Source organism: Phoenix dactylifera, unplaced genomic scaffold (genome assembly GCF_009389715.1).
Source record: "Phoenix dactylifera cultivar Barhee BC4 unplaced genomic scaffold, palm_55x_up_171113_PBpolish2nd_filt_p 000568F, whole genome shotgun sequence".
NCBI classification, from domain to species: Eukaryota; Viridiplantae; Streptophyta; class Magnoliopsida; order Arecales; family Arecaceae; genus Phoenix; species Phoenix dactylifera.
The window spans coordinates 271191-299163 of NW_024067972.1; the positions used below are offsets into that span (position 1 = coordinate 271191).

The window sequence follows — 27973 nt, forward strand, 5'->3', positions numbered from 1 at the left end:
GCAGAGAAAGATTTGGAATCATAAACAAATTTTATAGTTGCATGAAGCACTTGCATTATTCCCAAGCAAAAATTTATGATGGAGTAAATCTTTGAAAACTCCATGGGGAGGAAATTTGTTACTTTGAAAGAAATGCTACTTGCGTCGAAGCCATCTTGAATTAGGCCCCATTTGGTAGTATTTTTAGTGGGCCAAAAAGTACTTTCTGACTCTTTAAAAATACTTTTAGATGGAATATGGGTATTTGGTAAAAAAAATCCAGAAGCTATTTTAGCTTTTCCAGAAATTTGAAAACATCTACTTGGAAGAAGTTCCAAAATAGAGCTTCTTCGAAAAACTACTTTTAACACGCGTCGGAAAGATGTTTTAGATTTATAAATTTTCTTTTAGACCAAAATACCCATGATAAAATCATATAATTACAGAAAGTATCCTATTATATTATATTGTATCATAATACATTGATATATTATATAATATAATATCAAATTATATTATATTATTGTACCATTGTATATAATATTATATTAATTATATTAAAATAATATTATATTATATTACATTAATATTATACTATATTATATATTTATGTATTAATACATATTATATTTTATTATGCTTTGTTATATAATACTATATAATATCCTTTTGTCATCTTGTCATACCAAAAGGTACTTTCTCAGTTTGTTTGCCAAACATATATTAAATTTTTACAATACTTTAGAAATATAGTTATCAAATAATAAATAACTTTTCATAAAAAATTTACTTTAAAAAGCTCTATTTTTAAAAATTTTACTGCCAACCGCTCCATTGCTAAATTGAGCATTAATCAACTCAGACCCAAAAATTTCAGCCCGGGCCGGGCCGGGCCGCTTTGCGGTAAACCCAGGCCGATGGGCTCGGGGATGCTTCCGCTCCTTTGCGGAACCAACCGATATTTGTGTCCGCAAACGAGCGGCGGACGGATCCTACCAAACTGAAAATTTTTGTGGGCAGGCGTTCCCGACTCTCCCTTCGCTGCTTCCGCGGAGAGAGAGAGAGAGAGAGAGAGAGAGAGAGAGAGAGAGAGAGAGAGGGTAGGTGGGAGCGGCAGTTAATGGAGACGGCTATATGCGGTAGAGTCGCTCTCTCGCCTAATCACGTATGGAACCCCAGATCAGGTCACTCTCCGCTTTCTTCGCACTTGTTTCTTTTTCCTACATAAAAATTCTCTCTTTTCGGCACCACTCTGGTTCTAGACGTTGTTTCTTATCAGAATACAATCGAACAGTTCGTACGCAATTTCTATTATATGAGGTTTGATCGATGGTAAGGAATTTTTTGGTAGTTGAATTTGAAATAATCCACATCTGCTATGCTACGGTTAACCATATTTTAGGATCACTTCAATTTGTGGTAGGAATGGTGAACAAGGATTCATTAAGCTGACACAAGTGGTTGGGAAATGTTGCGTTGTGTGGTGGGTTTTCAACCATGTCTACCATATAGATTATCCTTGTTTGTCACAGTGAAAGGTGGTCTTGATATAGTCTCCATTTATTATCAGATTCATTGCTAGGGTGAATGATAATTTGCTAGCTTTTGCTTAGTTTGAAGATAAGATTCTCTGAAGTATTCAAAGATCGACGTAGAGTGATGTGAACAAGCAGTATTGCTGGTCCGATCAAGATTGGTTTGCGCTCTGGTCTTGAAGGAAAAATGCAGAAAAGAAGAGACCAAGTCAGGGTCTCCTAAGAATTTTGGAAAATAGTCCATGAGGAGCATTATAGACAAAGCCAAGAGTACTGCAAAATTAATGAGCCACACAAACTTCATGGATCTATTCTAATATATGGCCATAACTTCTGAATGCTATTTCATTAGTTTGTCTTGATGATTCCATGGCTCTCACAGCATGTGAAAAGGGCAAACAATTCTCTTGTGTATTGCTACATTCATTTCATGTCTCAGGTTCTTGCAACATATGATGTATGAAGATCGTAGAGAGGCTCTTCTTAATTTGATGAAGCTTCAAATGAAGCTCCAACATGAAATCAATCATGCGCATGTATATAATACGGTTGAATTTGATCAAGTTGGAGGTGTATGTTTCCTAAGATGACAGATACCCCATTGCAAAAGAAGTTATGCTCAAGTTCTAGGAATCAGAATAGCATCTCGTTTTTGTTGATCATGTTGTCTGCATTATGAAGCAACCAAAATTTAGCGTTACAAATATTCGGAATACAGATCATGTAAATTATAACTTCGCAAGTTTGACATCGTCTTTTAATACTTGGTGTCCATATGTATGTACGCATATATGTATGTATGTGTCTGCTTTCAATATATCTGAGGGATAAAAGCAATCAACCAATGACTTATCTAGGGTGTTAACAATCAGAGAAAAGAATGTTCACTGTTGGTCAGAAATTGCTAATGAGTAAATATGGTCAAAGTATAAAATTATTACGTAAACAGAATCCATATCTTAATTTTTATGAATCTGATGCAAATAGGTCAGCAGCATCTTGGTTACCCAAAGAGGAGTGGGTGCAGTAGCAGATTTTGGTATGGGCGCAGTGAAGTGGATCGGTAAAAATAATTTAGAACAAATAAATGCTCAGGTAAACAGTGTAGAGAGTTTTTGGAGAGATTCCAAAGTGGGTGTTGAATCCACTAACCCTAGGTAGTAGTTTACAAAGGGTAGGAAATGAAGAAAAGAAAGATGAAGAAGATAAGTTTGGAGTTAGAAAGGGAAGAAATAAAGACTATGATCAACTCCTTTTCAGATCTAATCCATTCTCCATTTTTTTTTGCCAATTTTGTTTTTCTTTTTCAAAAAGCATTAACAATAAAAGAATGAAGAGAAGGAAAAGAAAAGACAGAAAGTGAGGTAAGTAAAATCATATCGAGGGTCTTTCTTAGAACCCTGTCAAGTTAACCATGCCACATTTCATTCATTAAATTCATCAAATTATAGCTTGACTTTGAGTGCCTTCTTTTACTCTCTTTTGAAATAACCTGACCTCCTGTCAAGTGCCTTAGGTACCCTTATTAGGTGATGTAACTTAGGGAAATAGGGTGCGAGATGTGTATGAAGAGTGAATCCTGCCCAAAATACTCAAACTGTCTACTATAAAATCTCAATAACTTCCCCCAAAAATCCGATGCATTAAGTATATTTAGAAAAGCAAGCAAATCCCTGACAAGAACCCAAAGAAATTTTAATACTTTTCATATCTCTTATATATGATACATTGCAGCTTTCGAAAGATAAAACAATACATTTTTTACAACCTAAGAGACACATGCATGAACCATAATTAGTAGATCCTAGAAAACGTAAAAGCCACTTTCAACATTCATGAATACATATTTAAATCTAAACAACTAGCAAACTATTGAATAAACATATTTGATTGGACTTTGACTTGAATAAGATGTGGGTCACTCCGAATGAGTTGATCCAGTGATAGGTCCATTCCTTTTGTATCAGACGATGTCTCAAGTGACTTTCTTTTGACACCAATGCCGGATGATCATCCGTAATGGAAGAAAAGCTAGTTTTTTGTATTCTGCAGGCACAAGTACAATTCTTAACTGATAACTTTTCCAGATGTCTCATTGATCGAGGATAAATTTGTTCCAAATGTCAAAGAAATTAAGATGGTTATCACCACACAAGCAGTTAGGTTTGAAGAAAAAGATTAAACCAATGGGGAAAAAAATTAAGCAGATATTTATTTTTACATTATCTATTGGATTTTCAATGTATCTCTTAAATAATATCTGGCTGATTCTTTGTTGAGGTTATGACAATATTCACCTTCTTGAAAATGCTTATAGAAGAAAATGACATACAAGTTTGTTTAATTCCAGGAGTCAAGTCTTATTCATGGATTACTAATACATACTAGTCGTGTCATTTTATTCTCATATTGTCATACAGGAGATAAGTTGTCTCTCTATAAAGGACACTATGCAAATCGTGGCATTCTTGTAGCAATATCAGCAACAGGACCAGGCAAAGGAGGTGGTTTGTTGGAAAGGCCAACCATAGAAAAAACTACTCCTGGTCGTGAATCTGAATTTGATTTGAGGTACGAGCACTCAAAGCCATTTTTGTTCTTTTGCATTTATTGGCACCTGCTTAGCTAAAGTGGTTCCTGATTTTGCAAGACATATCTATCATGCTATATGCATTTCAGTTGTACATTTTACACTTAGCTTTCCAGGCTATCATGAATGCATCTGACAACACAGGTTTTTCAAGAACAGAATGTTTGGAATCTGTAGAGCATCCTGAGAAACTGCAATTAATAAATAACTATTGAAACCTGGAAACTAAGTTAGGTCATTTCTTTGTGGATTGATGCATAAAGAATCATGACTATTTAATATTTTTTTTTTGGGTTAAAATTACAGACTGCCAAAACCAACAAATAGGATAATGCTGCAAAACAAATCAAACAGGTAAACAAATCAAACAGGTCAAGTGCCTAGGTTATGCCATGGACGAGCATTTCTATAAAAACTACAAAAGTCGTGGGTTACACATGAGCAGCAGAAGTTTAGAGCCCAACGAATTCATCGACAAGGATAATGTTAATGAAACAATTTGTCACATGGCTCTCCCTAATCATCAAGCTTTTCACTTAAGGAATCATCTTCTCTCCCATAAGTAATCCATATTTCCAACTCAGAAACATTTTCCAATATATTGTGTTTTTGTGACATGAGGAGAAACCATCATTACTGTAGACAGTCTACATAGTAAGGCACTTAACCTTGGACCATTAGCTTGGCTAGATAAATTCCATCCCCAAAAGCAATACAAGATACAGACTCTAATTAGTTCTGACAATGAAAGTAAATGTAATTGCCATGCTGATATGCTCAACAATGAAAATAAATGTATAATTATATTATTAATGACAAAGCATATATAATGTCCATCAATTTCTTTTGTTAGGTTGTGAGAAATTACCTTTTGGTTCAAGAAATATGTAGGTAAGCTTAAATATAGGCATATTTGTTTCATATATTCATAACTGCATATTCCTATAAAAGATGTCCTCTCTAATACTTGATGGAATTATGAGACATACAAACCTCCTTGACAAACTCTTATAAAGGGCTGTCTTCTGATATGAGAACAAGGTTGTAAAAACTTTTGAAATGTCATGTTTATAAATGCAGTTATGTAACTAACTCACAATAATAGTTTTAGGGGACAATTGTCGACTATCATGTCTGAATAAAGTTTGTTGATAAAGAGGACATATATTGAAAATATGTTTTAGAGTCTATGCATTTAGTCACATGAAAATATAGGTATCTCTATGCATGCGATATAGAATTCAGAATGTTTTCTAGTAAATTAAAGAAAGCAAACTTAAGTAGATATAGCTTTGAAAAGATGAAAAAGCATGAGGCATTAGGGTCGAATGAAATGCCAATTGAGGTGAGGAAAATCATGGGAGACACAGTTGACTTACTACATCACTAATGAGATTCTGGAAAGCAATAAAAACCAACATAATTAGGATATTTTACTAAATAACTGTTTTAATATCATGTAATTAAATTTGTTAGCCACTTTATGAAGTTCTGGCAAAGGTAATAAAATGAATATTTAAAAATGGAAACCATCTTAGAATACACATTTAATTTCATGACAAGAAAGTCGACAATGGAAGCTTTCTTCTTACTTAGACAATTGATAAAAATATAAAAAAAGGTGCTTATACTTGTTCTCTATTGCCTTGCAGAAAACTTATGATAAGGTATCAAGAAAGGTAATTTTTGGGTCATAAGAACAAAGTACCATGTAAAGGTAATTTTTGGGTTATAAGAACAAAATGTGTGTCTCATTGGTATCTTAAAATTATCGGAAATATGTGTATTGTAATAATAATAAGCATTAGTAGTAGTTATGGCATGACTATGTTCAACATGAAGTTTGTAGGAGACTTCCTAATAATACTAGAGAGATTTTTAATAGTGTATAGTGTCTGCGCATAATACTTTGTTGATAAATGAGGATGAGACAAAAATAAATGCTAAATAGGATTTCGAAGGGAAAGACTTTGAACTATAAAAGAAAGTATATGGGATGCAATTTTAGTAGATGACAATAAAGTTCATGATGTATTGCATAGAATTTTGATAGTAAAGAGGGCCCACCAACAAGTCAAATGAAAGAAAAATGAGAATATTGAAATGAATGTATGTTAAAGTAGAAAGGATAGGGTGAGGAATAAGCATATTAAAGGAAATGTAGGAGTTGCACCCATTGGTGATGGTGAGGAATTACCGATTGAGCTAACGTTGGCATGTCAAGGAAGATATGAGGAGGAATGCACAAGTAGAAATGTTCTAATATTTGTTGAGGGATTTAGGAATAGGAAAGGAGGACGTAACCTAACATGAGTGGAGGTTGTAAGAATGGATTAGAAAAGTTTACAATAACATTAGAGGTAACTCCAAATAGGAATTGTTGGCTAATTAGGATTCATAAAATCGATCCCAAGTAGTTGGAACAAGACTTGGTGCTTATGGTCATTGTCCATGTTAGAGTCGATCCCAAGTAGTTGGAACAAGACTTGATGCTTATGATCATCATCTATGTTAGTTAGCCATACCTTTTGGTTTAGCCATAAGTACCAAACTTGACATTTAAACATGAATTTTGCTATGATATTTGGGTACTTTGTCCCTACATAAATATCAAATATCTCTTTGTCATACAACCAATGTGGGACTAAGCACACACTCGCTCGGGTCCCTTACACACTCACCTCGTTTAAGCCATGGTATCCATGCCATACTAGGGGTCCAAATTTAATCAAATCCAATCATAAACACACCACGATTAGTCCTTGGCCAGTCCCAAATGGGCCCATGTTGTAGTGTCTCCTAGTCTATATGGTCATGGATTAGATCCACTTTGATACCATTTGTAATGGCCCATGACCTCACCTAAAAAGGATAGATGGAAGGTATTATTTAGGCTAATAGGCCTAGTATAAGTACCCAAGATCACTCCTATGCACAACCGATGTAGGATTAAACACATGCTCGCACAGATTCTCACAATAAAACTAGGGCCTACTTGGTTGCCTATAAGTTGCCTGCAAGAACTGACTTTTGTAAGGAACTCGCCATTTTGAGCATTTGGTTTGCTCGAAGTGAGCCAAAGTCAGTTTCTACCCCGAGCCAAACTCACCTAAAAATGTTTGATGTGACTCAACTTGTGGGGCACCAAAGACACTCTGACTGAAGTTAGTTCCTACCTACTAACTTCTAGCAGACAAAAAACACCCTTAAACCCTGACACTTGGGCCATTTCAATGTGGTATCTGGACAATATCTAGACAAACTAAACAACCATTAAATACAAGAATGAAGAAAATAAAATGGAGAAAAAAACGAAGATAAATTAAATAATTGGTGTCTTGGGATACTAGACCATCCCAAGTGTTGGGATGCAATGATCTTGGTCCATCTCGATTAGGATGGACCAGGACGATCGGGTCAAGGGTGCAAATGGGTCAGGTCAAACCGAAGCATGCTTAACCTTGAGCCAATCTGGTTCATGTCTAAGCATATGTTTGTTCAATAAATTGGAATGCTTGCCTTTGAGAATAATTGGGATGCTAATAGAATCACTTCCTATAATTATATATTCTATATGTGGACATCCTTGAAGGGTGAATGCCACAGGCCTGGGAAGTTTACAATTTCACCTACTCTTTTTGAAGGGAAAGTAGGAAAACATAGAGAAAATGGAAGGTGGTAAAGCCAGTCTATGTATCGGAGCTTGGGGCAAGGCCAAAGGTACTACTCGGGAAGGGATCAACACCTACCATCGAGGTGGTAGCACGGTGGGAACGGAGCTTTGATTCCACCGAAGTGGCCTAGATTCGAAACATGCGGGCGTCGATTAAATGCGGAGACCGGATGCCCCCCACCTGGTTTGCCCGGTGGAGTCGCTATCTGGTCTGCTGGTACTTAGGTGGTGCTGGTGTGACGTACTCACACGTGAAATTTTCCTGTGAGTGGGGAGGGTATGAGTAAAACTTGTCTGCCAGCATCGAACATTCTCCAGCGGGGGGGGGGGGGGTTGCTACGCGGGTGAGGTTCTCCTCACCCCCCCCCTCTTCCTTTTTTTCAGCAAAAAAAAAAAAGAAAAAGAAAAAAAGGGATCAACACCTATAGAACAACCTAATATGATATTCTTGGCCTCTACTTGCTCTCTGATCAAGGACATTTCTACTTCATCTAGTAAAGATGTAACTAGCCAAGTTATCTGAGGGCTACTTGAACCATGATACCGCTAATGGTCATAGGAGAACACTATAATGGATTTCCAGGACATGGCTACTGCAAGTCTGCATTTGAGGGGGAATCATGGTCTGCCGTACTGATCGGTACGGACCGGTACGTACCGGTACCGGACGGAACCGGTACGGTACAGCTATATTTTTCAGTTCCAACTATTCGCAACCCGTACCGGTCGGTACCGATCCGGTACCGGCCCATACCGATCCGGTACCGGCCCATACCGATCGGCTCGTACCGACCTCAAATTTTTTTAGCTTTTGGCCCGAACCAGCCGAACCGGTACAGTACCGGTTCGGTTCGGTATGGTACCAGTACCGGTGCCCACCGATACGTTGGTATGGTCGGTACAACGGTCCTTGGGGGGAATGCTTGATTTTATGGATAATGTGATGATTCGTCTGACTGGTCAGTCAAATTCTAGTTCCTTGACGTGTGTTTGACTAATTTGCTAAAGATTTTGAGCTTGTTGAGTTTGAAGCTCGTCTTATGTAAGTTTCCACTCCATAAACAACCAAATGAAAAGTGGTTATCCTGTACTTCAGCAATACTGGATGCATTTGGTCCATTTAAAGGGACTGATTTGAGCTTCCTAATATAGCTTAATGCTTCTTTAACTTTTAAGAGGAGCTTCACATTGAGCAAAAGTACTGTAGAGATACAAGCTGCCCAGATGAACACCCTGTACACTCCATGGCCTTGTAACTGTGTTTGGGATTTAACCAATACAGTTCTTATGCTGCTAAGAGCTGAATGACAACATATCTAGGGAAGGCATTGGAGAAAATGAAGTAGGCCAGCAAGAGTGCAAACCTCGAGGTACTGGTGCAACTTCAACAAGCCTAATACAATTTCTTTCTATAGTCCAAAAGTGCGTGTTTCCAATTATTAAGGCTTCCTAGACTTAAAAAGCTGAAGACAATTCTAATGAAACAGCACTTCTACTTATGTTTCTTGATCCTTGTGGTTGTCATCTATGTATGCTGTGTATGATGCGATGAAATTAGGGGAAAATTTTGATCACTCTAGCATCGTTTAACAAAATTTTATTCTTTCATTTATGGAACTTGGTAAATATACACCTATTTGCAGCTAATGTGTTTTCCCCTCTCTCTTAAAAATTAACAACTTAACAAAGAAGAGTGTATTTCTGAAAGATGAGGATACAGGACGTTACCCATAGACAGTTGAGCACTTGGATCTAGTTGTCTATATTTCCAACAAATAGCCTGCATTATGATGGCAGAAAACAGAGCTGGGAGCATAAGATGAGAGATTTAATAGATAAGGATATTTATTAATGTCAGTTACTATAGGAAGGACATAGATACCTGCAGCTTTCTGGATTAGTAGCTAGAATTTGGGTGAGGTGGGCATGTTTAAGTGGTTGATTATTATGGAAAGAGAGGAGATTTAGACTCTCATAAAAGAGCCCATAATGGTAACTCCAATCACAGCATGGTCGATGGATAATCATCTCCAAACAAACTTTCTTACAGTTGACTTGGTGTTCTTGAGGGATATTTTTATGTGGATTTAAAGAACTATGATTGGATTATGGGAGTGCAGCAAAGAATGCCGCAAGAGCTAGGGGAGCTGGGACAGGTAGGGTTTGGGGGGAAGGGTAGGGGGAGCATGAGTCTTGCGAACAGTTAACCTTGAAAGAAATTTCCGTTTTATAGGGGGACCATGGCCCCCTCTGTCATCCCCCTATCTGCCCCTGAGCATGTGCACTGCAAAATATAGTATTTTATAATGAACACAATGTAAAGCAAGTATCTTATACTTTGGTGGCTTTTAAAAATCTTGCAACATTTACCATGTTGCAGGATGTCTGATTTGGGATGTTGCGAATTTGATTGCTGATTGAAGTATGTAGCTAACCCAGAAAATGACACTTCACAGCCATAGTTACAATTTTGAAACTCATGAATAGTCTTGCTACACTCTTGGTGAAATCAAGCATAGAATTAACAAGAATGAAAATATCAAAGAAACCGCCATCACTAGCATCAAACGTTTCTTGGTTTAACCATGAATAACTCGAGAACAAATTGTAAATTTAATAAATAACTGAATAATTCTGGACTAACTGATTATCTGAAATCAATTTAAAGAATTATTTCGCAGAGGAAAAAATTGTGAATAATTTGAGAATTTTCCAATAATTTGGAGATCATTGTCATTGTGCATGCTGCTTTATATTAGTCTTGAGAGCTCACTACTAAGTTCATTTGGCTCCTGCAAAAGATTTTGTGCATTGATAAGAAGCGATTTTTTTGAGGAAAAATGTCAAGATATGATTTAGTATGATAATTGTACTCTGTTCATAAAAATTTAAAGTAATTCAAAGAGCCTCATTTAACCTGTCATCTTTATGATTCACATGATATGGGAAAAACTAGCTGCTGAATTTTCCTTCTTTTCTGGTTTGCAGGAAATCTAGGAAAACAGCACCTCCATTCCGTGTTATATTGCACAATGACAACTACAACAAACGTGAGTATGTTGTCCAAGTTCTGATGAAAGTTATCCCTGGAATGACTCTTGATAATGCAGTCAATATCATGCAAGAGGCCCATTATAATGGCCTAGCTGTCGTAATCATTTGTTCGCAAGCAGATGCCGAGGAACACTGCATGCAGCTAAGAGGCAGCGGTCTCATAAGCTCAATTGAGCCTGCAAGTGGTGAGTGCTGAATTCATGGTGGTAAGTCATGTACAGATGAATCCTAATACCAGGCTTCTCTGATTATATGTACATTCATGATATGGATAATGATGGTGTATTTGACAATAATCATACCGAAAGAGATGGAGCATATGGTATTACTGGATGTAATCCAGTTAGGCTGTATATAGGATTAAGTTGCCCTAACTTTTGGGCTTGATATTACAGCTACTCTCCTTTTTATGGTCATCCTATGAACACTATAGGAACTTTGTCGCACCTATGATGATACTTGCACTTCTTCTCATTGAAAGTGTGATAAACTTGTACCAGATGAACTTAGTTGTGCATCAATGGCTAATTAAGTGTCTCGGCATCTAAGAAGATTGAAAGTGATTAGTCATAACCTAATATGTGTTTATGTCTTAAAAAGCCAAAACAAAAGTTACTGGACTTTACAAACCAAAAGAGATTAAATAACATCATACCTTGTGCATCGACCATAAAAGAATTAAGTGAGGGTGTCGACTGATAGGTCAATCGAAGAGGAGCGAAGATTCTGTTCCTTGTTCCTTAAATTGTCATAGCTAAGAATGAGGTGGAAGACTTTACCTTTATGGCTATCGGCGGGGGATGATGACCATAAGATGGTTGCAATCCTTTGCCAGTTGCTGGAGTAGACTCCAAATCAACAATTTGATGTGGCATGTCACATTGACTGCCTAATTTGAAAACACATCTAACTGAAACTACATTGTCAAGATCGACGATGTTTTTGTCATATAATGGCTTTTTATATCCTCTGATCTGAAGTGTCCATATGAAGTAGCATGAGTCCAGTCACTTTGATGACCAGGCTACAAGGATACAAGTTTGTGTATAGTGGCTCATTGAGTGCACAAGATTCATACCATAAGAATATCTCATTGAAGCAAAGATTAACTAGACAAAGATAAATACAAGTGACATGCCAAAAGTGTTTTGATAACAATTTATTCTGCATATAAAATAAATATATAGTATAATAATGGTTTTTAAAATGTTTTCGGAGAAATAATTTCTCTAGTACCTGGCCAAGTCGAAAGCCTGATGGATGCTTGTCGGTTATGGGTTCTACATTGTCTTGTTTATCTTCTTAATTACCAATTCAAGTTATTGCTTATAGTGGAAGAGCAAATTGCAAAACAGTGTGCTATTATATGGAAGGGATTTTAACTATTACTTTCTATTTTAGTGCTACATTGCAATATTGTTTTCCCTATTAACTTAGGAGCTTAGAGGTCAAGGGTACGTCTGGTTAATGAAGTATTGAGTGCCTTGAGTGAACCTAAATCTACCCTACCGGCATGGTTCCACATGCTAGCTGGATGCTTTGTTGTTTACATTGATCGGGACTCGCTAATATAGACTTTGAGAGATTGAAGAGACGATCCAACCGCACATTTGGACTACTAGATGGTAATAATTGGCTTTCTTTTTTTTTTTTCTTTTTTTTTTTTTTGGCGGATTCATCAATGCATGTATAAATATACTTAATAAAAATAAAAACACAAGCTCAAGAAATGCCTGATGCAACTCTCCCTCTTCTGACCACAAGGCATACCCTGAGTAGTGAGCCGTGTAGGCAGCCACTCAGTCTGCAGCCTCATTGGCCTCTCTAAATACATGTTTGGCCTGAAAGGCCACCCCATCGATCCCTTGTCATCATCCCAATATTCCGGAGCAATGGGTGGTCCATGCTCACATCCCTCGGACCCCCTTGAATCCAACTGATCACTATGGCTGAGTCGTCATCCAAAATAACTGAACTGGCCTGCAACACCCACCTTACATGTCGAAGATCCGCTCAGGCAGCCCACAACTCCGTCCCATGGACCGACGTAATAATGGCATTATAGGTCATGAGACATTAATTGGGCTCCACATATGTTGTGAACCAATTCATTGAGAGGTTATAGGTTTAGGCCTATTATTAGGCCTTAGTAGGCTCATCCCTTAAGAAGAAAGCAGGGAGCCCACAAAAGTATGTTCCTCCATGATCTCCCTCCTAGTTCGATTAGGACAGAAAGATTAAGTGGGCCCGGCATCATATTGTGCATAATGAATGCGAATAGCTCCTCTCGAATTCTCTTTCTCAGAATTGTGTAACATCATGAGAGTTTGGAAAAATTCTCTTGAGGTTCTTTTAGTCAGCAAAGCAGATCCAAGAAAGGCTCGACACAGGTACAAAGTTTGGAGGTCCTGAATCTGCATCAGTCGGGAGTGTGACTCTGAGATTCATCCTATTAATTCACAAAAAATTGAATAGTCATTTAAGATATATCTTTTACCTTTGCATGATTAATTGAGATAAATTTTTTTTTGCATGCACCGTACAATTCTGTAGCATGATAGAAATTTTTCCACACTTTTTTCTGCACATAATGCTCTAAGATATGCAAGACCATTTGTAGCTTCTCTAAAATCCTTTATTTCAACAAATATAACTATCAAGAACAATTGGTACGCATTTGAAGTAGATACACATGTAATATAGATTAGTATTACAGCTTAGAATCATGCACAATCTCTCTTATTATAGTATGAACGATATTGGATATTACAACTGCCACGTATTGTATGCATAATTACTATAACAAAAATAGGCTATCCAGGTGCTTTGTAAAACCTATGCTGACGCTTATAAGCATCGGTAATTTTTCTGTCAATCCTTTCTAAAGCGTCGCAAAAGCATTGGCTAGGTGCGGGTGAGAAAAAAAATCTACTGACGCTTTCGTTAACGGCGTGAACTTTTAGCGACGCTTATAAGCATTGGATATTAGCGATAGTTAAAAGTGTCGGCTATTAACATTTTATATTTTTTATAACAATGTTTTAAAGCATCGTTGTAATTATATTTTAAAAAAAATTATTTAATTTTTTTTTTTTTTAGTAAGATTTAAAGGTCATTGAAAAATTTGCAGAGGTCATCTGACACAAAACCACTGCCTCTGAGTAGCCCATCTGCCCATCCCGATAAGAAATAACTAGAGAAAGAAAAAAGAGGTGAAAAGAAAAGAAAGAGACATAGATTAATGATTATAATATATAGTTAAGAGGAAGAGAGGGGAGGAGTCCGAGGAGAGAAACTCTTGCTTTTTTTTATTTAATTATCTTTACTGCTTTTATATTGACACTGTTTTTTGCTGATTGCTCTCAAATTTCAACAAGATTTGAGTTTTTCTGAGATCTTCGTTAATGATATGCCATTTTAGTGGTAATAGAAGTAATGCAGAACCATCATGACTTTGGAATCAAATGCATTATATATTTTACCAGAATATTTCTATTGTTTAACATTATTGCATCAATTTGATGATGGTATCGAGACATTTAGTGTTTCAGCAACAATAGCTAGATATTTTGGGTGATAAAAATTAGAGGAATAGGTCAGACTTTCAATATAGTATTGGTGGAAGTTGTTAGAAGGGTTTTAAAATGCTTCTGTTGACAATGGTGGAGCTCTTTGTAGGAAATATTAGCAACATAGGACATTGTTTGCCTCCAATGATCACACAGTTGTAGACTTGTACTCTCTCTCTACCCACCGGTTAGTATCAAGATTTTGAATTTAGTATAGGCATGATTTTCCGCATATTTTATTGTCCATTGCTTTGGGTATAACTTTATGCTTATTTTTAAAAATTAACAGTAGCTTTTCATGTTTAGGATCCCCATTAAAATTGACAGTAGCTCCAGCACCACTTCTCGCCGTCGAGTTTGGCACCGCTTATTGGGACCTGAGTTCGTCATCGAGTCCGACACCGCTTCTCTTGACATTTCAGATTTTATCATTTTAAACTTTTTTATATTTTGATTTGTTTGGAGTGATTGTCTTAATTGTTTTGTTTGATAATATTCTTTTTTAGATTCAAATATCTAATAGAAATTTTGAATACGGTTTGAAAAAACTCAAAAAAAAATAATAATTGAAAAACTCATTCAATCTTAAAAAAGAGCTATAGATAGATTTGTTGTCACAAATAAACAAAATACTACATCAAGTTTAAAAACAAAATGAGATTGAGAACCAGATTTATAGTAGTATTCAAACATCTAATGAAACAATCTCTAGTGAAGAACACAATAAAAAAATAGATGGAGATAGAATAAACAAGGATAGTGTAGAGTTTAATGAAATTAGTTCTATTTTTACAAATATATATGATCCTGGTCAATGAAAAATATTGATACAAAGTTGAGAGATCTATTAGTGGAAAGAGGTCCAATTAGAGATTATGATCTTCATTTTTCTATGGATAAAAATAATAAACACTTCTCTGCTATACATTATATTCGTAAGTTACCTAATGGTAAAAAATATGATAGAAGATGGTTAGTATATTTGAAGAATTTGGATAGGGTATATTATTTTTGTTGTAAATTATTTGATTCAATGCATAAGACAAGTCACTAAGTCAATGAAGGAACTAGGGACTGAAAAAATCTATATGTTAAGCTCAAAAGTTATGAAATAACTAATAAACATATTACTAGCATAACAAGTGGATTGATTTAGAAGTGAGATTGTTGAAAAACGAGACAATTGACAAAAATCTCTAAAAACAATAAACCAAGAGAAGGATCATTGGAAAAAAAGTAGTATTGAGAATTATTGATATTATGAAAAATCTTGCAAAAAATAATTTAGCATTTCAGAGAAAGAATGAAAAGATCTACCAAAGCAATAATGAAAATTTTCTAAGTCTTATTGAAATGATTGCAGAATTTGATTTAGTAATACAAGAACATGTTCGACGCATTCAACATGGTGAAATTTACAATTATTATTAGATTATAGGATTCAAAATGAATTAATTCAAATGTTAGCATCTGAAATTAAAACTATAATAATTAACAAGATTAAAGAAGTAAAGTACTTTTCTATAATACTTTATTGCGCTCCTGATGCAAGCCATCAAGGACAAATGACTCTAGTTTTAAGATGTGTAGATACTTCAACAAGTCCAGTAAAAATAGAAAATTATTTTTTAGAATTTTTAGAGGTAGATGATACCTCTGAAAAAGATTTTTTTAGTGAACTTATAAATATACTAAAAAAACATAAACTTGAGGTTAATAATATAAAAGGGTAAGGGTATGACAATGGGCCTAATATGAAAGAAAAATATCAAGGTGTATAAAGAAGATTATTGGATATAAATCTTAGAGTGTTTTACACACCATGTGTATGTCATAACTTACATTTAGTATTATGTGATACTGCTAACTCATGTTCCAAAACTATATCTTTTTTTGGACTGATCTAATGAATTTATACTTTATTTTTTTCTTCTACAAATCGATGAAAAATTTTACAAGATAATATATCCACATTGACTCTTAAATTCTTGTCACAGACATATTGGGAAAGTCATATTGAAAGTATCAAAGCAATTAAAAATCAAGCTCCTAAAATAAGAAATGCCTTAGTTCAATTAGCGAAAACTAGTAAAGATCCTAAAACAAAGAGTGAAGTCACATGCTTAGCTACATATGAGATTGAGAATTTTGAATTTTTATTGGGTATGAATATTTGGTATGATATATTGCTTGAAGTTAACTCAGTTAGTAAGAACTTACAATCTGAAGATATGCATATTGATGTTGCTATAAGTCAATTAAAAGATCTTCTTTCTTATTTGAAAAGTTACAAAAAAAATGGATTCATGACTGCTTTGGTTTCATCTAAAAAAACTGCAATTGAAATGAAAATAGAACCTACATTTTGTGAAAAACATGTGATCCGTAGAAAAAAAATAATTTGATAAAAATAGTGATGATGAGGTAGAAAGATCAGCCGAAGAATTTTTAGAATTGATTACTTTTTATATATAGTAGATCAAGCTATTTTTTCATTTCAACATAGCTTTGAACAAGTCACCATATATGAAGATGTTTTTGGTTTTTTGTTTAATTTTAGAAAGTTAAAATATTTGAATAAAGAGGATTTGAAAAAGTATTATCTTAATCGTGAAAATTTTTTAAAGTATGGTGAATATTCTGATATTGATGGTCTTGATCTGTTTTCTGAGTTAAAAATTTTAAAAACAGAAACTAGTACCCCTATTGATACTTTAAGTTTTTTTAAAAAATAGATTTTTTTCCAAATGCATACATTGCTTACAGGATATTGTTAACAATACCTGTAACAGTTGCTTCTACTGAAAGAAGTTTTTCATTTTATCCTAAAAAAAAAGTTTTTCAAAATTAAAATTGATAAAATCTTATTTGCGGTCAATTATGTCATAAGAAAAATTAAATGGATTAGCTATGTTATCGATTGAAAATAATATTTTAATAAATTTTGATTACAAAAATTTGACTAATAATTTTGCATCTCAAAAAAGTAGACAAATTATTTTTAAATAAAATTTTAAAATATATTATATTTATTAAAAAAATTATTATTTTTTTTAAAAAAAATATTTTAGTGAACATACCTTAGGCTCCAAACGCATTGGGCCGCCAGATCAAACTTGCCCACTATCCTTATTAGGCGGCGCTCGAAGACAGGAACGGTCCGCGACGACCCCACAAAGATCCGAAATATCGAGTGCCCCGTACCGTACTTTCCTACCAAGCCTCGCGAATCTTGGACGTATCGTGGAGTGACACCGCGTTACTTCACGCGACAACGCAAGCCAAAAATAGAATCCAGAAAACTACCACGCCATCGTCCTCCCTCTTCCATATATCTGCGCTTATCGAATCATCTCTTTTTTTATTGTGCAATCTCCGATGGAAAGAAACGAAGAAAAATTCTCCCAAAAATCTATAGGAGGAGGGAGATCGCAGATGGTCCCTCAATTGGGTTCGTTTAGGTACAACTCCGAGCAGCGGAGCAAGGAGGGGCTGCTCTCCTCGTTTCTCAAGGAGGGGGAGTGGGGGGTCGGCCTCGACTTCGATGAGGAGGAGGAGAAGAGAGGGTGCCTCCGGCGCCTGGGCGCCGGGATCGCCGGGATGTGGGGCAAGGCGCGGGAGCTGGTGGAGAAGGGGTGGAAGTTCGGGCGCTCGGATCCGAGGAAGGTCGTTTTCGGCGCAAAGATGGGGCTTGCGCTCACTCTGACCTCCTTCATCATCTTCCTCAAGGAGCCCTCCATGGACCTTACCAAGCACTCCGTCTGGGCCATCCTCACCGTCGTCGTCATCTTCGAATTCAGCATAGGTATGCATAATGATGAATTGATGATGATGATGAGATTGGTCAATTTTAATGGGGCTTAAACGGTGGTATTTAGTTATTTATATATGTCTTTTCGAGAAAGATTTTGGAAATTAATTCAAAGTGATGTACTGGGGAGGTGATTATTTGTGGTACTTGTGAAAATCGATCTGCGTGGTTGGAATAATCGGAGGCCATTTTAACCGGAGCATGGGACGAAGTGGATGTAAAGGAAACAGAAGTAACAGAGTGATGAAAAAAAGATAATCCTTTGATTGAGGTGTTGGGAGTGGTAACTTTGATTTGAAGGTAATGAAAAAGATGGTTTCTAGGCATTATCTTTAGGAATGATTTTCATGGTTGTGTGAATTAATTACGGAGTACTTCTTTCATTTGATTCGGGAGGGTCAATCTGGCTAGACACTGAATTGGTCATGAGACTTAGTGTTTCGTTGTTAGCTTGTATATTGCATGCGAAAGCGAAGTTTTTCTGAATGTCAAGCTGAATCTATTGTCATGCAGGTTCGACACTTAGCAAAGGGTTTAATCGGGCTATAGGAACACTAACTGCTGGAGGGCTTGCTCTAGGGGTTGCAGAGTTATCCAAATTGACGGGACAGTTTGAGGAACTAGTCATTATTATCTGCATCTTTGCAGCTGGTGAGATCTATACTTGACGACATTATACCTTATTTTGTTCTTTGTGAATTCTGAAAGATAAGTACTAATTTCTGTTTTTTTACCTTTCATGGCCATGCTTTTGGATGCTAGGGTTTTTTTCAAGCTTTATAAAATTCTACCCAACTATGAAGCCTTATGAATATGGCTTCCGGTGTTTCTTGCTCACATTTTGTGTCGTTGTAACGTCGGGATATCGGACGGGGGAATTTATTGCAACGGCTGTGAGTCGACTTGTACTTATTGTGCTTGGTGCTGCTGTTAGTTTGGGAATTAATATTTGCATCTACCCAATCTGGGCAGGAGAGGATCTGCATAACTTGGTAGCAAAGAATTTCATGAGCATAGCAAAGTCTTTGGAAGGTCTTGTTTTCTCTTGACATTATTTTTTATTAAACTAAAATATCTCTTTTCTAGATGCACAATGGTTCAACTGAACTATCCTTTCGATTGCCCACCTATTGAAATAATTTATATCAAGATGAGCTTGCCAATCAAGGATTCCCAACCACTTAAATTTGCCTCTAACAGATTCATGCCATCTTTGTACGGAGCTATTTGAGCTATATTTTTTCCCTCCAAATGCCCATCAAATAATTGATGTGAACCTTTAGCGTAGTCTTTTTGCTATGGTCAATCATAGATATCCTTAACCAATCGATCCAATGTATAACATGTATAATCTTTTTCAACAGAGTTATCTCTGGTCAGCACATTTACCACTGCAAAGATTAACCTAACCTCGCTCTAGAATTATCCTTGTAGCTGACTTTATATCTATGGTTTTATCAGGCTGTGTCAATGGGTACATTCAGTGCATTGAATATGAGAGGGTTCCTTCAAAAATTCTTACATATCAGGCTTCTGATGATCCTTTATACAGTGGGTATAGGTCAGCCGTTGAATCAACAAGCCAAGAGGATACTCTTGTATGTATCTACTGCAATAATACTTTATCCATGTGCTTGTAGTTGAGCTGGATGTTGATGCGCCGTTACTTCCTTGTATCTTTACAGTTAGGCTTTGCTATGTGGGAGCCACCCCATGGTCCTTATAAGATGTGGGGATATCCCTGGAAGAACTATGTTAAAGTTGGTGGTGCACTAAGGCACTGTGCCTTCATGGTTATGGCATTGCATGGCTGCATACTTTCAGAAATTCAGGTAAAGTCCTTGTATTATTATGGTTTCTTTTGATATAATTTCTTATTTCTTATGAAGTTCATTATTTGATGTTTATTATAATTTCTTCCCTTGAGATCTGGTATTACGGAATATTTTGTCTCCCCTCTTGTGCTTGTCAATTACCTTTGTTGCCTTTGCATAGTATCATATGAGCCTGACAACTAGCAACATACCCCTGTCATGTAGCCATGAAGTGAAAATAAATCTTATAAAACCCGTCTTCCTTTTTACTAAGTCAATCTAAATTGATTGTCAAATGTACTTTGTATAGTTGCTTTGTTTACAAATCCCTTCCGATTTTTGACTTCAGCCAGTTCTAATAATAATTTGATGTTTCTTATGCTTTGTATGTGTTTGTTTGGTGGCTTAGAATTGTGAACTCTTGTTCGTCAATCTTAGTGAAACATCTAGGTCTACTTGCAATTCTCGTTCATCCAAGTCTACTGAAATCTTAGGAAGATTATTGTATAATTCTAAAATCTAGGTCATCATTCATAGTTTGGATCCTTGAATCAGTGAAAGTTTATAGACCCAATTAATGGATATCTCCTAGCCTTCTTCTGAGTGTGTATGTGTGCTCATGTGTTCTTGCCTGACATGTGCAGTGGGAAGGTGCAATATAATATCATAAATAGTTGAATGAAAGGTGCTATACAATCCAAGATCCATAGTACCGAAACCGGCACCCGTGTTAGGAATCCAGCGGTATGGTATGGTATCATACCTTGCCGTTCCAGCACATATCAAAAAAGGGGCATCAGCAAGGGAGGGGGAGTGGGAGAAGGAGAGAGAGGGAGAATTGAGGGGCAGAACCATGCTGGTCTGTACCTGGCATGGCTCGGTACACCCCAAACCGGACGGTTTGGGGTGGTACAGCCTTCCTTGATACAGTCATTGGAAGGAGGAAACATGCCTAAGTTCCCAATTAACTCTCCTTTGATAGGAACCCAAACTCGCGAACCCCCCTTTCCAAGCTTGGAGGTGTGCTATGGTCTGACAAAAGCAAACTATGCAAGAATTGCAAGTGTTTGTAATAGAGATAATTCTTCAACATTTTGGTTTTAAGGTTCTGCAGTATTTTTTAGGTAACAGCTTTTAAGTATCTGTCATTGTGAAACTAAGGGTTCATTTGAATCAGGTTTACTGCTAACCAATGGGCTGGTGGAAAGGTTATTGAGCTGAACCAGTTGTCCCATGGTTTTGATTGGATACATGAGCTTTGGTTTATCAGTTTGGGCCCTGTATATATTGTTCCTACTAGACCATTGGGCAGCTTGCCCGCAGATTTTGCCAACCTATTACTATTTGTTTATATTTCTCTTGCATGATATTTTTGCTTTTCACCACTTCTAGCTGGTGGAAGCCTATTATCAATTTCATAGAACATAAAATGAAAGAAGCGTTAATGCATGTATGGCCCTCTCTTCCTTTCCTGTTTAGCCATGTCTAATATTGGCTACCTGATGGAGCCACAGTCAAGATTTTGATTTGATATGAGTTTTTTTTTTTTTTCCTTTTGCTAATGACAATTATTCTGTGGAAGCCTTAAATAAGAACTGGAAACTTAGATTTGGACATTAGAAAAACTTTAGCTACCAACTCCTCTCTAGGTCCTTCTATAATAAATAGAACATAGAACCCAATAAACTCTCGATGCTGCTGTTTTGAGATCTGTGGTCATTGATCAGCGATCTTATGTTATTGGGACCTGAAAAGTCAGATCATATCGTGAATTTGATATTTGTTGACAAATATCATCCAATATGAGGTTCTGCTATTCAGACACGAACATGAGCAAATTGCAAAATATATGAGGTCATGGTTCTGTCTGTCTGTCTGTCTAGGAGTCAATATCCAATTTAAGCCCAAAACAGTACAAAATTATGCCAGTTGAGAACATTGACAATTTTGACTGTGAATTCCAATGGCTAATGGATTTATTAATGGCTTTGTTAACTGCTTGTTGTGGCACATTCAGCTTTTGAATACTGATGAACTGATGACAGGTTAGTGCTCTTGTGGTCAATGATTCATATTGAAATAAGCCGTTGCATCTAATACGACATTGGACTGATTGAGCTTGTGTAGTTTTATGAAGCATCAGTAAGTTGGTCCTCTGATTTGTTGTTCTGGAACCCTTGTAATTTGTAGAAAGGCACATGGGACTTTACTAGTTCAGAAGCCCTACATGATTTTATTGGATGTAAGAGAGAAAATTCACATTGAAGGAGCAAATTTATCTAAGCGCCGTTCTAGAAATTATGCATAATAGGAGATGCTCTTTGTAGCGTGCCCCTCAACTTGCCATATTGGTGGGTGGTCTATTTCAAGGCTTGCTATATGGGGTCAAATTCTGATTCAAGAAAGGGTTAAGATCTCATCTATCAACCCTGTATCTTTCACTTCCTGCAACAGTACAAGATGCAATATGGCCCTTGTATCTATTTGGGGTTAGTTGAATCGGCAGATACCCTAGGGTGAATGTGTTTATAGACAGTGCTTGATGCAGGGTTAGGGTGATGCAGCATGGTTGAGCATAGTTAAGATTTCAAACGTTGGACAACTGGAGTTATGTTAGGTTGATCCAGCCTAACTTGGACAACATCAAAGTCCATTATAGTGAGAATAGGCAGAGCAACACCTTCATGTTTGAGCTGGACCTAAAATGATCCAAACAAGAAAATTAGTTGTTAGTAGCTATTTGGTCTAAGCAAGATTCACCCTCTATTTTTTAAAGGTTGCAAACTTCTTGGATATGACACAAGTGACACGCCAACTTGTGGTCAACCAATATTGATGCAACGAGATTTAAACCTAATATGAGTTATGCTAGAACTTTTGTTAGATTTTGATTCTTGATCATTTGTTTTGAGTAGTTTATGTCCTAGCATGATTCTATTGATGGCCATGAGCGGTTGGCATTTTAATGGGCTTTGATATCTACAAATAGTCCTCCACATGCCCAAGTTTACATAAGTTATTAAATTTTCTTCTTTATAAACCTTAGTTTGGACTTGATAGATTCTAAAAAAACAAGGTACAACCTTCGCAAACCTTAGTGAACTTTCGGTGCTAGCAAGGCTTTGATAGAATGGCTTAATCCTCACATTAGTGTACCATGTTCCTTTAGTTGCTCCAGAGACTGGCTATAGATTTTCTTGATTGCTTTTTGTCATCGTATGCAAAAAACCACTCATGCCAAATCAGTTTTTTGATTTATGGTCCCTTCTAGTATTAAAGATTGGGGTTTCCTCGAGGTAGGGTCGGCGGAACCATCCCGAATCATGCAGTTCCGGCCGTTCCGAGCTGTACTGGTGACCCACTTGGAGCTATAAATTATCATATTATTTTCCAAAGGATGTTGGATTATGGAATACTATGATTTGACAAAATGCCAAGTCTGCTGATGTTATATATTGACGCTCCAATATTAGCTATTGTCTTGTCTTCGAGATTCCCTTAGTGCGTAGAAGGCGAAGAAGCATATTGTTCATACTCAAGTGCTTAGGTGGAGTACCAGATCATGACTAAAATTTTGCAGCTTCAGCTTTAGTATTGCCACACCTAGTCCTGTGTAATGTAGCAAATGGAGCACTGTTCAGCTTGCCTGCAATTCAATATTTGACCAAGCACAGATAATGAGTTGTCTTGCTATCTACTTATCCTTTTCTGTTCAGGTTCTTGACTTTGATCATGATACCTCAGCCCACATACTAATTTTTCTTGTTGGTGGAAAAACTCTGTGGTCCCTGTGAGTTTGAGAGGTTATTTATATATTACTGAAGTAGTACTAGTTTTTATTATTATTTAATGCATCTTTTACCTTAAGCAGTAGGGCGGGTGATAGGGAGACCAATGGAATATTGATTTTTTTCTGGGGGGGTTAATGTTTTGTTGGACCGCTATTGGTATGGATTGATATGGTCTTGCTTAACTAATGGTTTACGACTTTAGGCCTGTCATGAGCACCAAGAGTCCAGGTGTTCAGCAGAATCTGACACACAAACCTTATGAGAAATCCAACATCAGGACATGCCTATTCGTTATAAATGTGTGTTTAAATATGTATGATTATATGCATATTATGTTTTTTTAGTTGGACATGTTACTCTGACAATACCTTTGCTTATATTAGACATGACAATATTTGGGTATCAGTGAAAGTACACATGTAATGGTGATGACATCTTGACATGATAATTTGAAGCATCAAGTAGTTTCATGAAGTGTGCCTCAAGTATTCAACTATTCAACATGTCAAGAAACCTAAACTTCGAGTGTCTGTGTAAAACTGGTTGCTGGAATATATCAAGTATTATTACTACTGTCCACACCAACTGTATTTGTTGTAAGCATATCAGGTTAATGATCTAAGGAAGGTTTATTAGCAATGTCATATCTCCCAACACCTTGTTCTTTCAAGACTAAGCCAAATCCAACTCGCAACAATAAGATGTTTTGATAGCCACAAAAAAAAAAAGACAAGACTTGTCGATGTTGGATTAAATGGTTTTGATGTGGCCATTTTACATGATCTTTAAGGATTTCTGTGCAACTTATGTTTAGTTCAATTGTATGTTACATTCCAAGATTCAAATGTCAGTTTAAACTTTAAATTGTGCAATCACTGTTGGGTAAACCAAGTATCTACACTCGATAGCATATGATGTGAATCAAAACTTCATATGGATATGCTGTTTAGCAGTTTTTCATTTTCCTTTAGTTTTTTTTGATTTGTGAAAATCATCCTGTGCATATTGTTGGGAAAAGCCATTGCTGCTTCCAGTTTTTTGAATTAAAAATAACATTCACAATTCATTAAGGAGAAAACACTGCAGGCCCTACCTACTTCATTCTCTCCTCCAGGATTGGAGCTTCCACAGCTGTCTCCACTCGGTCAAATGCATCTGCCTCTGTCTCTATCTCCACTGCTGGATCGAAAGAAAAGATTTCGGAGTTAAGTAAAAGAAGAAAGAGAGAAGATCCATCCTGATCTACTTTTGGATATACTTCCCGATCAACTGCTATTGGTGCTTGCTCTGGTGCTTATAGCCTCGTATGTGGATCACGATCACAATCATGATCTCGTATAGAAAAAGGATTGAGTGGCTACATATGGGAACAAAAACCATTAGAAAACTTTGAAACATAGGTACCAGAAACCCATCTAATCCAATCTTAGGGAACCTTTGGATTTAAAGCCTTTTCAGTTAAGCGAAAAAACATCCTAAGTATCAGGGAATCTTGATAATGGAACATAATTATGAGGCTGCATGCTAGTTACCTTACCATCCAAATCATGTTGGGCTATAAGTTATTTTTTTTTTAATAACATTTCTAATTTTCTATATTGCACCTACTGCTCAACTTATGAATATTTCGCTGGCTCCAACATGCACAAAAGTGATCTATCTCATTTTTTTAGCAATGTGAGTAACGAGGCCATATTAGAATTGGCACCACATTATGTCTAAATAGATACAGTTATTGATTCGTCAGTCTCTATAAATAGTCGTATAATGTCTGTGTTCAACTGTTATTCTGCTGTGCGCTGAAGATGGTCGTATCTTTCTTTACAGTCAAATACATGGTATTCATTTGATTATTACACATGATCTAAGAAACTTTTTTCTGTTAGGTATATATGATAGAGCACCAAATTGTCGAGAATCATTTTAAATGTTTGCTAATTTATGCCAGCAATATTTAGTAATCTTATGTCTTTCTCCAAATACTAATAATCACCACAATGGAGTTAATGTGGATACACATTTATTGCTAAATCCTGTGGCATGGATGTGCAATAGATTGTCTGTTCATGGTTAGAACAATCTGGGAGCTACTATCTGCAGAAACTTCAATGAATATCTATGACTACGAAGTTAAAATCCGCTCCCAGATCTTGTTGTCATTGTGGAACAGAAATCTCCCTGCAACCAAACCCTGGTCGCCACCCCCCCCCCCCCCCCCCCCCCCCCCCTCCCCTCTCTTTTTCCTATGATGCTTGTGCAAGCATTATTTGGACTATTTATTTTCTGGAACATGCTTTTTTTCTCGTGCTGCCACTTGACTGTTTAAAAGTTTACTGTAGGCCCCACCTGACAGCAGGCAAGTTTTTAGCAATGAGCTAAAGAGGGTAGGCATGGAAGGTGCTAAAGTGTTACGTGAGCTAGGAAACAGAGTCAAGAAAATGACAAATTTGAACCCTGGGAACATCCTCCTTGAAGTCCATGAAGCTGCTGAAGAGCTGCAAAAGAAGATAGACCGGAAATCGTACCTTCTGGTGAATTCAGAAAGCTGGGAATTTGCAAGGCGGCCTGAAGGAATTAAAGATGCCTTAGATTGTGTCAACACGGGGGAAGGTGAAAACAAAAACCTCGAAACCAAATCTTACAGCGAGACGGTGCTTAATCTTCAATCAATCCAACTGTCGAGAAGTTGGGATGCTCATAACTCAATGAACAATGCAGTTGACTCCCCACCAGCAAAAGAGTTCAAACAACAGGTATCATGGCCTGCAAGGCGGTCATTTATTTCAGATGCAATACCTAATGAAGAAGAGTTAAAAACCTACGACAGTGCCAGTGCATTGTCATTGGCTACATTTGCTTCACATCTGATTGAATTTGTCGCGAGACTTCAGAATCTTGTGGATGCATTTGTAGAGCTGAGCGTGAAAGCTAACTTTAAGGAAGCAATAGATGAACCTGCAGCAGAGACAACCGGTTCCTGGACCAGTATATGCAAGTTTGTTGGATTAAAGAATTGAGAATCAGATAAGAGGGTGATTGCTCTTAGTACATTAAGGACATCTGGTTTAAATACAATGTATTAATAAAAATCGAATGGTTTAACCAAAAATGCATCTCCTCTGGTTTGATTTTTGAATGTTACTGATGTAATTATTGGTTGTCTCTGTAGACTCCATCCCAAAGATGAGCCAGACTTATATTCAATCCATATTATGAATGGCCGCACCAATGCAGTGTCACAAACTATGTAATTGCACCAACTTAAATCATAAGTTAGCTTTTGTACTCTGTGAAAGACTTCTGATATGATCTGTTTTCTGAGGGAACTAAATTAAGTCTATTAGTGTCAAAGTTTTCAGCAATAAATCTGAGAACCAAGATAAACATGGGAGCAGGAATTCAAAAACTAATGTTGCTACTCTTATTGAGCTGAAAGAGTTGGCATTTGTGAAGTATTCTCTTGTTGCTTTTGAACTTTTGGGCCATGCATGAAGCATAACTTGTCATGGTCTACAATTGGTTTGAAGGTGCAGGCTGCAAGAAATTATGCAGCTGGGGCTGTGGAAGATTTGTAGTCATATCTCTCCCTTCCGTTGAGAAAAATCAACCAAAGTAAAATATCTAAAGAAATTTGATGTCTAATTTTTCACCAATCAAATCTCAATAATAATAAAAAATACCATATGTGCTTTGAGCAAGAAACATCCTCTAAAACCAAAGGTCATAAAATTAGGAACTGTAATACATCAGCTACTTCATTGCACCTAGTATCCATTCAACTAACATCAAGTCTATTCACTGTGGTTTTCCAATAAAAGTTATTAATTCATCTTGGTTTCTCATAATGGCTCTCCATATGTTTGGCTCTCCATGTTTGAGCTCTTTTCCAGCAAGCTTATAGGAGGTTGGAAAGTCGACACCCCTCTTCCAACGTAATAGCAAAAGAAAATATGTCTGAATTTTGTTTAACTAGTTTTCATACATATTTCAACTCATTATTCTTTTTCTTTATTTGGATAATGTATACATGCATACAAATAACGACATACATAGAACAACAAAAGTGTACTTAATATTAATTTGATTCATCATACAATATCGGCAGAAAGTTGTGTTTATATTAAATTGGGTTTGGATGGTCTCTGGCTTCAGCCACC

General features: G+C 36.5%; 2 protein-coding genes across 2 annotated transcripts; both read left to right on the forward strand.

Annotated features, from left to right (window-relative positions):
- Nucleotides 1–972: 972 nt before the first annotated feature.
- Nucleotides 973–11247, forward strand: LOC103723618 (ATP-dependent Clp protease adapter protein CLPS1, chloroplastic). The gene is made up of 3 exons (XM_008814582.4): nucleotides 973–1163; nucleotides 3935–4085; nucleotides 10766–11247. The coding sequence occupies exons 1-3, from the start codon at nucleotides 1100–1102 to the stop codon at nucleotides 11025–11027; spliced, it is 477 nt and encodes a 158-aa protein (XP_008812804.1). The 5' UTR covers nucleotides 973–1099; the 3' UTR covers nucleotides 11028–11247.
- A 6434-nt stretch (nucleotides 11248–17681) lies between these two features.
- Nucleotides 17682–27104, forward strand: LOC103723619 (aluminum-activated malate transporter 5-like). The gene is made up of 6 exons (XM_017846758.3): nucleotides 17682–18205; nucleotides 18725–18862; nucleotides 18974–19243; nucleotides 19673–19809; nucleotides 19897–20043; nucleotides 26156–27104. The coding sequence occupies exons 1-6, from the start codon at nucleotides 17779–17781 to the stop codon at nucleotides 26831–26833; spliced, it is 1797 nt and encodes a 598-aa protein (XP_017702247.2). The 5' UTR covers nucleotides 17682–17778; the 3' UTR covers nucleotides 26834–27104.
- Nucleotides 27105–27973: the final 869 nt, after the last annotated feature.

Excerpts from the sequence above, each read along its gene's own strand:
- LOC103723618 (XM_008814582.4), top strand. The coding sequence starts at position 1,100 with ATGGAGACGGCTATATGCGGTAGAGTCGCTCTCTCGCCTAATCACGTA. Across the intron at positions 1,164-3,934 it reads CGTATGGAACCCCAGATCAG|GAGATAAGTTGTCTCTCTAT; the intron begins GTCACTCTCCGC and ends ATTGTCATACAG. Across the intron at positions 4,086-10,765 it reads GAATCTGAATTTGATTTGAG|GAAATCTAGGAAAACAGCAC; the intron begins GTACGAGCACTC and ends TCTGGTTTGCAG.
- LOC103723619 (XM_017846758.3), top strand. The coding sequence starts at position 17,779 with ATGGAAAGAAACGAAGAAAAATTCTCCCAAAAATCTATAGGAGGAGGG. Across the intron at positions 18,863-18,973 it reads TATCTGCATCTTTGCAGCTG|GGTTTTTTTCAAGCTTTATA; the intron begins GTGAGATCTATA and ends TTTGGATGCTAG. Across the intron at positions 19,244-19,672 it reads CATAGCAAAGTCTTTGGAAG|GCTGTGTCAATGGGTACATT; the intron begins GTCTTGTTTTCT and ends TGGTTTTATCAG.